This window comes from Lytechinus variegatus, chromosome 6 (genome assembly GCF_018143015.1).
Source record: "Lytechinus variegatus isolate NC3 chromosome 6, Lvar_3.0, whole genome shotgun sequence".
Taxonomy (NCBI): Eukaryota; Metazoa; Echinodermata; class Echinoidea; order Temnopleuroida; family Toxopneustidae; genus Lytechinus; species Lytechinus variegatus.
In genome coordinates, this window is record NC_054745.1 from 15,935,264 (window position 1) to 15,946,542 (window position 11,279).

The following is an 11,279-nucleotide window of genomic DNA, read 5'->3' on the forward strand; positions in this document are numbered from 1 at the left end:
TGGAAAACAGAAGAAGAAATATGAAATTTAGTTTCATTTCAAGTACTGCTACAACTACTACTAATAATATGTTCATTTATATAGCGCTCTTACATTATATCATCGTTTCACAGCACTTTACACGATAGAATAGAAAATTCTAATAACTAATGTACATGTACATGTAAATATTATTGATTAAAAAGCAGTCTTGAGATGTTTCTTAAATACTTCCAAAGAAGGAGAAAGTCGCATATATATATATATCTTGGAAGGTCATTCCAGAGTCTTGGGGTAAATGTCTGAGAAGCATAGTCATCTGCTTTAGTATTTGTCCGTGGAATATGGAGTAGAGTAATGTCCGTACTCGAGCGAAGTACTACATGTAGTTCTTGTCAAGTGCGCATTTTAAATGAGGAGATGTTTTTATTTCATTTGTATGCGATTAAAGACAAATTTATTTCTAAACCAACACATTTTTTCCCTAAATGTGTTACTTTTACCAGAACAGAGGCCCATTGCAGAAAGAGTTGCGTTTAAAGGGGAAGTTCACCCTGACAAAAACTTCATTGTAAAAATAGCAGAAAAAATGATAAAAAATATTGCCGAAGGTTTGAGAAAAATTCATCAAATAATTAAAAAGTTATTAGAATTTCAATTATTTGATTTGTGACGTCATATGCGAGCAGCATTCCTACATAGCGAATGGTAAAAAATCAATGAAATGTCATTTTCTCAGAAAATTGAAAATGGTTTTCACTGTACCTTTTGTATATCAATAGACAAATCATTTTCACACCCGACCTTGAATAGAAAACAAAATTAAGTCATCAGGAACCATGCAAAATTTGAAATTCATGCATTTTATATTACATAACAGATGGGGCAGCTGCTCGTTTATGACGTCACAAATCCAAAACTTTGAACTCTAATAACTTTCTTACCCTCTAACGTATTTTCATCAAACCTTCACCAATATTTTTTACTATTTTTTCTGCTATTTTTGCAACAAATTTTTCTTCAGGGTGAACTTCCCCTTTAAACGCAAGCCAAAAAAAAAATTGGTCAAAAAATAAAGAAGTAGCATTTTATGTGAATTTTGAAAAATGAGCATAAATTAGCATATTTAATGAATTTAAAAATTCTGTGCAGAAGTTTTGAATGCCCCACCTAGTGCTATCATATAAAGCAAACAGAATTGAAATCGGACTTGAAATGGCGAAGGAGTAGCATTTTGAAATTGTGGACGGACAACAGACGACGGACGCCACGGCATAAGCTCATCTTGCCCTTCGGGCCGGATGAGCCAAAAATGGATGGACATATTTGCTTTGTTTGAATAAAATTGAAGACATCTTTCTTTCGACTGAATATTTTCTCCTGAATTTGTTGCTTTATTTGTTACAATAATCATTATGATGGCATTCATTTCCATCTCCATCAGTCTTTGGCAATTGTAGTTATTACTAGTCACAATGGAATTTAATTATGTCTTTCAAACATTGTCTTCCTTTGCTTCTCTTTCTTTAAAATCAACTAAACTTTTCACTGTCCATTTGCCATTTTGAAGCATACATGTATTTGCCAATTTGAGGATCCCGATAGAAAGTACAAAACTTTTTAAGCATCCATAACTTGCTTATTTCATAACCGATTTTGATGAAACTTGTTTTAAATGGTTTCTCTCATTTTACTCTTTCAAATAGGATTTTTTTTATTGGGTTTTTGTTTCTTTTCACAACAAATAAAAAGTATATATATGAATACAAGATCAAACAGAGTCCCATCTCATGGATGAAACAAGACATTAGAGAAAATGATACACGTGTATGACCCCATTATGTTTGTTGTAAATTTTCCCAAATGGCCACCTGGATATATATACCAAAACTGAATGAAAAACAAAACGAATCCTCACTGAAAAGACAAAATCTTGTTTTTTTTTAAATATTGACTTGAAACAAACTGTCATGCACTTGGATGCTTTTGATATTCAGCTTTTTACACTCCCCTTTTCTTTTATTTTTCATAGTATGCATAACGAACTGGGGTTGGCTTTTCAAAATGATGTTAAGGAGGTATTGTTCGACACATGTCCTACCACAATGTCAAAGAGAAATGCCAGTAGTTGCAGTAAACACTGATTTTATGAGAAAGTCTGTAAAACCAGGCTTAATTGTCAGAATATAATCGAGGATCTAGATCTGGTACAGTTACATAAGCTGAACTTTGTGAAGTCTTGAAATCTACGCTGAAAAATGTTCACACTGAAAATCACCAACACAGATAGGCACACGTGTATTAATCATGTTAATATTGCTTGAATAAAGACCCGACAGAAGTGACTGAATCCGTGCTTATTTCTCAGCAATTACACTATTTCTTCCAGAATCCTTTAGCACATATTTTTTATTCATACAAACAGACACTTGGGTGGTCATTATATCAGATTCTGTCAAAAGTCATTTTGAGATCGTTACCAAAACTGGAATTGATCTTTAATAGTTGCCCTAAATTCAGGGTAATCCTTTTAAGTGGCAGGAGTATCACAAGTGTTACTGGAAGAACCCCCCCCCCCCACCAATAAAATTATAATCTTACCAGTCACTTGTCCCAATGTAGAGATTCTTTCCACAGCATTCTATACATTCAATCTATAGGAAAGAAAGATGAGACAAAAGGAGGATAAGACAAAACAAAATGAAAAAATGGTTGTATGTATACAACCATTCTCTCATTTCCCTCAACTTTTTCTTGTTTCTACCTCTTTAAACTTCTTCAATTATTCTGCCATCTTTCTTTGTTTCCTTTTTCCCCCTCAAAATATCTCCCCATCATATCCTACTGCTGGCTCAATCAAAGTCAGGATATGTAATATAAATTTCCTGGTGATCACATTGCAATTTATTCCGAATTCTTTAAAGACTACTACACTAAAAGGTCCTTTGTGTAACAGAAGTTCCTTTTTTGTACCAGAAGGCAACAGTTTTCCTTCAGAAGGCTCAAATCATTATGAAAATGATATTTTATTGATCAAAGAAAACAAACAATATTTGCTATTCTTTCAAGCATGTTAACTTCAGCAACATACAAACATAACATCTACATGAAAGTAAAAGTATTTTAAACTTACTGAAGTTTTGCTAGTTCTCTCCCCAAGCAGTTTCAACCGCTCTACGGCTGGAACCAGCTCAAAAGCTTTCACACTCATCCTTGAAGTTCCTTATGATAAGTCTGGGTAATTTTTCTATGATAAACAAGGCCTGAAAAAAGATAAAAATATTTGGAGACCTGCCATGTAGCAAGTTACATAAAAAACCCTACATGTACAAGTTGCAGTAGCCATTCATTCACACCCGCATCACGCTCGAGGTAACTTTCAAATCCAGGCAGATCGGTTTTAGAAGCGTGCAGATGGCTTCATTTAAACACTCATTCAATGCAGATGACTATTTTGTGTTCTTTTTTTTCTTTAATTAGTCATTTTGAAGGTATATTATAATACTCGCAAAAACAAGGTTGGAAATTCCTAAACTACACCACAGATTTCTAGGTTTATTTTGGAGTTTCCAAAATTGCTTTTTTTTCTTCCTTTCTGCTCGAGTGCCCTCTTTTCGTCGATCATGTTGAGTTGTTTATGCAACTGTTTGAAACACTGTTTCTTTAATATCTGGCTAACTTTAACGATTAAGCCTCATGACACGCACTCCTAGTACCAATAAGGTGAAAACACAATAGTTTTGGGCTTGAGTGCCCCCTATCTTTTTGTAGAAACAACTAAAATAAAGAGGAATGCCAATGTGCCTCATGCCATGTCCGGGCCCCCTTGAATTTTTGTCTCAGAGGCTCAGTCATACTCAGTCATACTCATTGAATTCAAAATTACTAGACATCAGTATCACATTGACAGTAGAGGTGCTGGTCCAAAAATTGGGATTGTCCCAGAAAACAAGGATATCCTCATAAACCAAGACAGATCATGTCTTGATAAATTGAGATTGTCCTTGTTTATGGGACCTTTTTTTTCACTTACCCCAGCAGAACATAGACAGCAATTACAGGGATTTAGAGCATTTGCTTAAAATAGATTCAGTGACCTCAATCCCCTCAGTTCACTGTTACCGTGTTTACACAGTGACACGGCTCGGGGGTTCGACACGCGAGCCGTGCTCAACACGGCAATTTTATGCTGTGTAAACGCGATCAGTGTGATCCGCGAGCCGTGTCGAACACGGCTTTTTTGATCCGCCAAAATCGTAGGTTTCAACCCGCGAGCCGAGTCAGACTCAGCAATTTTTTCGTGTGTAAACAGAAAGCCGTGTCGAACTCTCTTGACCAGGTCACTGCGCGCGCTTTCACTTTTGGCATTGTTGTTGTTCGCACGGACAAGATTCGATTCCGGTGGTGAATTTCCTGCGTTTAATTTGCGACGTCATAATTCTTCTTCCGTTCGAGATCCGCGAGCAGTGTTGAACTCGCCTTTTTATATGTACGTATAAACGCGATCTCTGATCCCTTCTTCGCAGTGTTCAACCCGGCTCGCGGATTCAACACCCGAGCCGAGTCAATGTGTAAACACGGTATGTCTTCCAACAATCTTGTTATGAAACCTGACTTATGTTTACATCGACTAGTGCACTTAATTGGTGTCGGCACTTGACAGGTCAATGTACTTTCCTAGATTTCTTGTGTGGAGAAATCTTTGAAAACTGAAAGAGTCCCTGTTAACTGGGACGATCCAAATTTTCTGACCAGCACCTCTATTAGACTCCCGGGGGGGCCACTTCCATTCACGAGTGGATACCATGCGCGACCATGGGGTCTCGAAAAGCACCCTAAACACGTAATTTCCATATTCTGAAAATGCACCCCTTAACAAGTATTGGCGAGTGAAACCCTACCCTTAACAGGAATTGGAAACAAATAAACGATACTATTGGCAAATATTCCCTGAAATGAACCCCTAAACAAGTACAGGAATGTGTTATTGTTACGGGTCTTTCGGTCGTCGGCTTAACCTTATTTGGTTGAATACGACCTCACCTTCTACACCTCGCGCAAATCAGACTCTAAACACGAAGTTTTGGGGCAAAAAGGACATCCATTTTAAAACATTTTAATTTTGTTTTATCATCCCCGCAAATTCGACCCTAAACACGTAATTTTCCTAGCGAAATAGATACCCTTTTTTCATTATTTTCGTGTTTTTGACACCCTTATCACGTTACGTACGTAACGTGCCCTATCGTGAAAAATACATCCTTTTTACATGTTTTTTTGGTCACGCATGGTATCCACTCGCCAATGTAAGTGGCCCCCCCGGGACTAGACTACATACTCACTTCCAGAATACTGCCCAACTCCTCTAAAAGGGGCCGAACGAGCAGGGGTAGGGTGCGCTAATGGTTGTTACGTGGAGGTAACAGGCATTGCTTGGTATTGATTTTGCTTTAAGTGCTTCTGGATTGTTACTTTGAATATTTTTTTGAATATGAAATTACATCAGTAAGACACAACACGGAAAGAGTTCCTTTTGCGAAAGCCAACCTACCTTTAACCCCAAGGTGGTTGTTGAAAAGGGAAGCCTTACCTAGTCTTGAGGACTCTGTGATGAAATTTAAAAATATTTTTACATATACTTTTACATCACAGAGCCTTGAAATGGTCCCCATACATGCCTAAGCGAGACATGTAAACACGGATGGATTTCCTTAGGGAAATCTATCTTTAGAATTAGAAATCATTTAAATTTGTGGGATTTTATTTATCTATAAACCTTAATATGCCTATTGCATATGAAGGTTTAAAAAATCTCTTAGTATAGATATGAAAAGTGAGAGGTTTCTTACCAAACCGATCTTGTGGATCCATTCGTAAACATCATACAATAGGCTTGACCCTTGAACTGCTTTGTTAAAACGTAGCTTTGATGGGGTATGTTACAAAATGCTGTTTTGAAAACAATTTATAGATCTAGATGAAAATTATCATTTAACAAAAAATAAAGATTGAAGTTTGATTATAATTACAATAATAATTATTTATAATCATAATTCAAATTTTATTATTTTTAAAGGATAACTTTTATCTATAAATTGTACCTTTGATTAGCAATGTTTCAAAATGCCGTTTTGAAGAACAATTTATAGATAGATTAAACTTAATATGTGATTATAAATAATTATTTGTAATCACAATTTTGGTATTGTTAAACAAAATTTTTTAGATTGTTCCTCAAAACGGCATTTTGTAACGTCACTAATCGAAGGTACGTCATAACGAAGCGGTTCAAGGGTCAGGCCTATTGTATTTGCTTTGTTGACAAACAGATCGAGGGATCTACACGAGATCAGTCTGGTAAGATACCTCTCATTTTTGCCATTTGTAGCGAAATAACTTTTGTCCATTTATACGAATTAGGCGTATGAAGGTTCATAAACATATCTTTCCACCAATAGAGAGCATACACAAAAATATGCCCCAAATTTCTTTCAAGCGCTCTGGTGAATCCAAAAATTACTCCCAAGTTACTAATGAAAAATAAATTGCAACTATTATATGGAAATTAGCATTTTTGGTCACAAAAGTGACAATTTAATGATTTTTTCAAATTGTGTGCTCTGTACATTATTGGCATACCATACTAGTCCTACCTGTAGATTCCCCATAGGCAGGATGGTATTTATGGTAATGAACCCGAGTGCACCCATGGTTTCAAATCATCTCGCATGCGAAGGATTCATATGCACCTGGTGCACGCGAATCTTTCACATCCTTTTTAGCTCAAATAACTATGACTTTACATCACAGCTAAGAATTCTAATTGTGCTATGACACTTACCGAACCATATGGATCATTTGTTGACTTCTCTTTTCTGTTTTTTTTAATAAAATAAGAGCATTTTTTCGTGATCTTCACGAAGATACCTCCTGCTCAGCGTGGATATCAATTATTGCCTAAAGAGGGCGCGCGATATTATTCACAAGCCGGTTTGTTTACGGTTTTGCAGCTTGTACTGCTAGCTGCATTCTAGGCGATCAGCATTATTTTCTTGCTCGTTCAATCCACTTTCTTCATCATCTTGTCAAAAGATGGCGTACTTTACCTATAAGTATATACATGAGATGCAACCTGTTGATTTTTGGTACAATTTCCTATTTATATGCGCCGACGACTTGAATAGAGAATGTTCGATAGGCAAAATTGAATTCCGATTGTTGTTTGCGTAATTTCCACCGCAGTATTAAGGATAACTAAGGACGGATTGAACGGTTGATATTTGGAGGTAAGCGATAAAAACACTTTTATATATAATTCCTTTTTTAAAATGAACTTAAAATATGAATGTAGAATTACAAGATGAACATAGTGGAGAAATATTAAAAGGTTTGGCGTGTTTTATTCCCTCACATTCGTGTGATGAATGAAAACGTCAAAGTCCACTATGAAATCACATGCGTTGTGCGAGGTTAGTATTACTAACCTCGCATGTTGTGTGAGCGCCAGAGTGGTTCATAGATAAACAAGTGGAATGCCTCTGGCCGTCTCACCTGCATCACGCAGTTCAATATAGCAGCAGTGCTGACTTTGAATACTACTCTAACTCGCACAAGATGTTCAGTGATACATGGTTACTCTTATGTCCACTTTTTATGAACTAGACCAATAAACTTACAGAGATATGATGGTTATTCAACAGATACACCCAATTTGGCCAAAGTTCATTGACCTTTGACCTTGGTCATGTGACCTGAAATGCGCACAGGATGTTCAGTGATACTTGATTACTCTAATGTCCAAGTTTAACAAACTAGACCAATAAACTTTCAAAGTTATGATGGTAATTCAACAGATACCCCCGATTCGGCCAAAGTTCATTGACCCTAAATGACCTTTGACCTTGATCATGTGACCTGAAACTCAAACAGGATGTTCAGTGATACTTGATTACTCTTATGTACAAGTTTCATGAATCAGATCCATAAACTTTCAAAGTTATGACGGTAATTCAACAGATACACCCAATTTGGCCAAAGTTCATTGACCTTTGACCTTGGTCATGTGACCTGAAATGCGCACAGGATGTTCAGTGATACTTGATTACTCTAATGTCCAAGTTTAACGAACTAGACCAATAAACTTTCAAAGTTATGATGGTAATTCAACAGATACCCCCGATTCGGCCAAAGTTCATTGACCCTAAATGACCTTTGACCTTAATCATGAGACCTGAAACTTGCACAAAATTTTCAGTGATGCTTGATTACTATTATATCTAAGTTTCATGAATCAGATCCATAAACTTTCAAAGTTATGATGGGAATTCAACAGATATCCCCAATTCGGCCAAAGTTCATTGACCCTAAATGACCTTTGACCTTGGTCATGTGACGTGAAACTCAGGCAGGATGTTCAGTGATACTTGATTAACCTTATGTCCAAGTTTCATGAACTAGGTCCATATAGTTTCTAAGTTATGATGACATTTCAAAAACTTAACCTCAGGTTAAGATTTCGATGTTGAATCCTCCAACATGGTCTAAGTTCATTGACCCTAAATGACCTTTAACCTTGGTCATGTGACATGAAACTCTAATAGGATGTTCAGTAATACTTGATTAACCTTATGGCGAAGTTTTATTAACTAGGTCCATATACTTTCTAAGTTATGACGTCATTTCAAAAACTTAACCTCAGGTTAAGATTTGATGTTGACGCCGCCGCCGCCGTCGGAAAAGCGGCGCCTAGTCTCACTTTGCTTCGCAGGTGAGACAAAAAATTCACCCGTACTAGGCCTAACCGATTTCACCCTAAAGACGGATTTCCTAGGTAAATCCATCCGGGTGTGTAGGTCTCACTTATGCGTCTATGGAAAGAATGTCAAGGCGTCATGATGAAGAAGTATATGTTAAAATATTAAAAAATATTATCACAGTCCTCAGGGTCAAGGCTAGACAGCTGGCAGCCGTCTGTTTCGAGGAGTTTTTTAACATTTTTTAATTTTTTAATTTCTCCTCGTCGACAGACGGCTCGCTAGCGTGTCCCCGCCATTAGGGGAGGTACAACGCAAAATCCCCCCGGCGGGGCTCATCGAATATTTTCTTAAATGAATAACAATATATAAAAAGAAGCTTACCAAAATGCAGCTTGTTATTTCCTCTAGGCTTTGATTGGCATTTAAGTGGTGAAAATTCAATTGAAAAGGAACAAAAACAGTGACTTTCCTCGGCTGTCGTGTCGCTCCCAATTCACTCGTTCCTCCGAAGTCGATAATGTACACAAACATATGAGGTGGGATGAACTTCCGGGTCAACTGCTTATCGAAACCGTTGGCCAATCAGATCATCTCTTTTACGTCAGGCTTATGAATATTAATTTTCTTTTCCTTTTCAACGTTTGCTCGCCCTGGCACTGTATACGTGGTATATGTGTGACGTAAAGGTCATGGGGCGGAGTCTAACTTTCGCCGGCCACTTTTCATGAATAATTCATTACCAAGATGGCTGCCCACTCTCCGAGTCGCAAGTGTCAACTTTTAGAGACAATCCTCTGAATGCCAGTTTCAAAGCGGGAATTTAGGGTAAGAAACTGTCATCACTTAAACATTATCACCTAAAGGTGCATATAAATGCACTGTTTGTGTAAAATATCACGGTATTGAGGAGAAAAACAAGAAATTAGCCGTGGCCATTGAGCCCCCGTACAAACGACGGTTTAACTTCGGTCTATGTATTTGGTGACTGAAGCTGAGCCAACGAAGTTCAGCTGAACAACCAACATAACAGAGACCGAAGCTTTTGGTCTAGCTCAAGGCTAGCCAGTCAGACTCAGAGACTTGCCCGAATCAAATGTTTATGCCGGCATCTTGTTTCTCATTGTTGATTGCTAATGTTATGCGGACTCGGAGTCCAAGTAAGCATACGTTAGTAAATGATTTTTACTCTCTAGGAGCCTCCTGACTAACCGCAACACAAAAATACAATTCGTTGACGTGTGGCTCTCGATCTTGCACAATTGCAGTTGCAGACAACAAAGAACACACAACGCCCACTTTTCTACGCACGCAAAATTGGATACATGGGACCGTAGACAATACTATTACTTATAGAACAAACCAATTTTCAAACGACAAATAACACTCGTACGTGTACCTAGTGTCTGTAAATAGCATTCCAGAGAGAGGTAATTATAAGGAAATGAGGCTCACCTGTCCTGCGGCCTAGTTTGGCTCATAAAGTGGATCAAATTTCCGAGATTAGGAACTAAATTTATTGATGTTTCATGAACACCGTCGGAGAGGGCGGCAAACATATAAACAAATTAACCCAAACTGAAGTTGAGTTTGATCTTCCTGATAATAGTTCTTATCTGAAATCGAACTAAAAAAAAGGAGGGAAAAAATGACTGTTAGTTATACCCACTGGCTCCATCTCAACAAAATATTGATTTGAATGAGAAAAACAAAACAAGTATAATACCAATAATTTATTTTCATCGTTATGCTTGTTAAAGGCTTCAAGATTCAAGATTCAAGATATGTTTTATTCAATTTAGCAGCTACGAAGGCTGAATTGACATTGAATTTACAATAAAAACATATAAATTGCACATAAACATGATAAAATCTCAATTACAATAATAATCTTAATTCAATATAACCATAATAATTCAAATATACAGTGATAATTCAAATTTACAAAAATAATGATTCTAATTGCAATACTAATTTCGATTAACCATAATTATTTCAATGAACAATAATGATTCAAAAATAAGAGAAATGATAAGTTGAGTGTGTGTGTAAGGAAGCGTTTACAAGTAGAACGTAAAGAGGTAAAAACAGTCCTGCTGAACACAAAATCGAAAAGGTTCAACATAATGGGAATAAAGATATATGGAAGAGGGTGGGGGTAAAAACTATCTTTCAGTAAATTATTATTCAAGTTTCAAAATAGATGGGGCATATTGTTACAAAATAGGATAAAGTCATAATTGGTAAAATTGGCCATTGTTTCGTTCATCTGGTGTTTGGAATACAATGAATATATAATTATTTGAACATACATAGGAAATTGATAATATTCAACATGGATATAAAAAGGGTAATTAATACATTATAAGATCATTCGGGGAAATACATAGGACGTTTAAGCTTCATAGAAACATCGTATGTGTTACTCATCTATCATTTAAAAGCCTGATTAGATAGAGCATAGTACTTTTCTTGTATCGTTCTGTGCGGCACTTCATCAGTCTATATTTCTCGCTATTTCGGAGGGCTCTAAATTCAGATTGTTTG

At 36.6% G+C, this 11,279-nt stretch overlaps 1 protein-coding gene across 2 annotated transcripts in view; it reads right to left on the reverse strand.

The window, feature by feature from the left end:
• The window catches only part of LOC121417093 (transforming growth factor-beta receptor-associated protein 1-like), a 28,471-nt gene extending 18,209 nt beyond the window's left edge, over positions 1-10,262 (reverse strand). Inside the window, exons 1-3 of one of the 2 annotated variants that reach the window (XM_041610663.1) lie at positions 10,188-10,262; positions 3,113-3,226; positions 2,581-2,633 (exon numbers count right to left, since the gene is read on the reverse strand). In XM_041610663.1, coding sequence (XP_041466597.1) covers positions 2,581-2,633; positions 3,113-3,190 — 131 coding nt within the window. In that variant the 5' untranslated portion in view covers positions 3,191-3,226; positions 10,188-10,262. Of the gene's footprint in view, positions 1-2,580; positions 2,634-3,112; positions 3,243-10,187 lie in introns of both variants that reach the window. The other variant, XM_041610662.1, reaches the window with a different exon arrangement.
• Between the last annotated feature and the right edge of the window lie 1,017 nt (positions 10,263-11,279).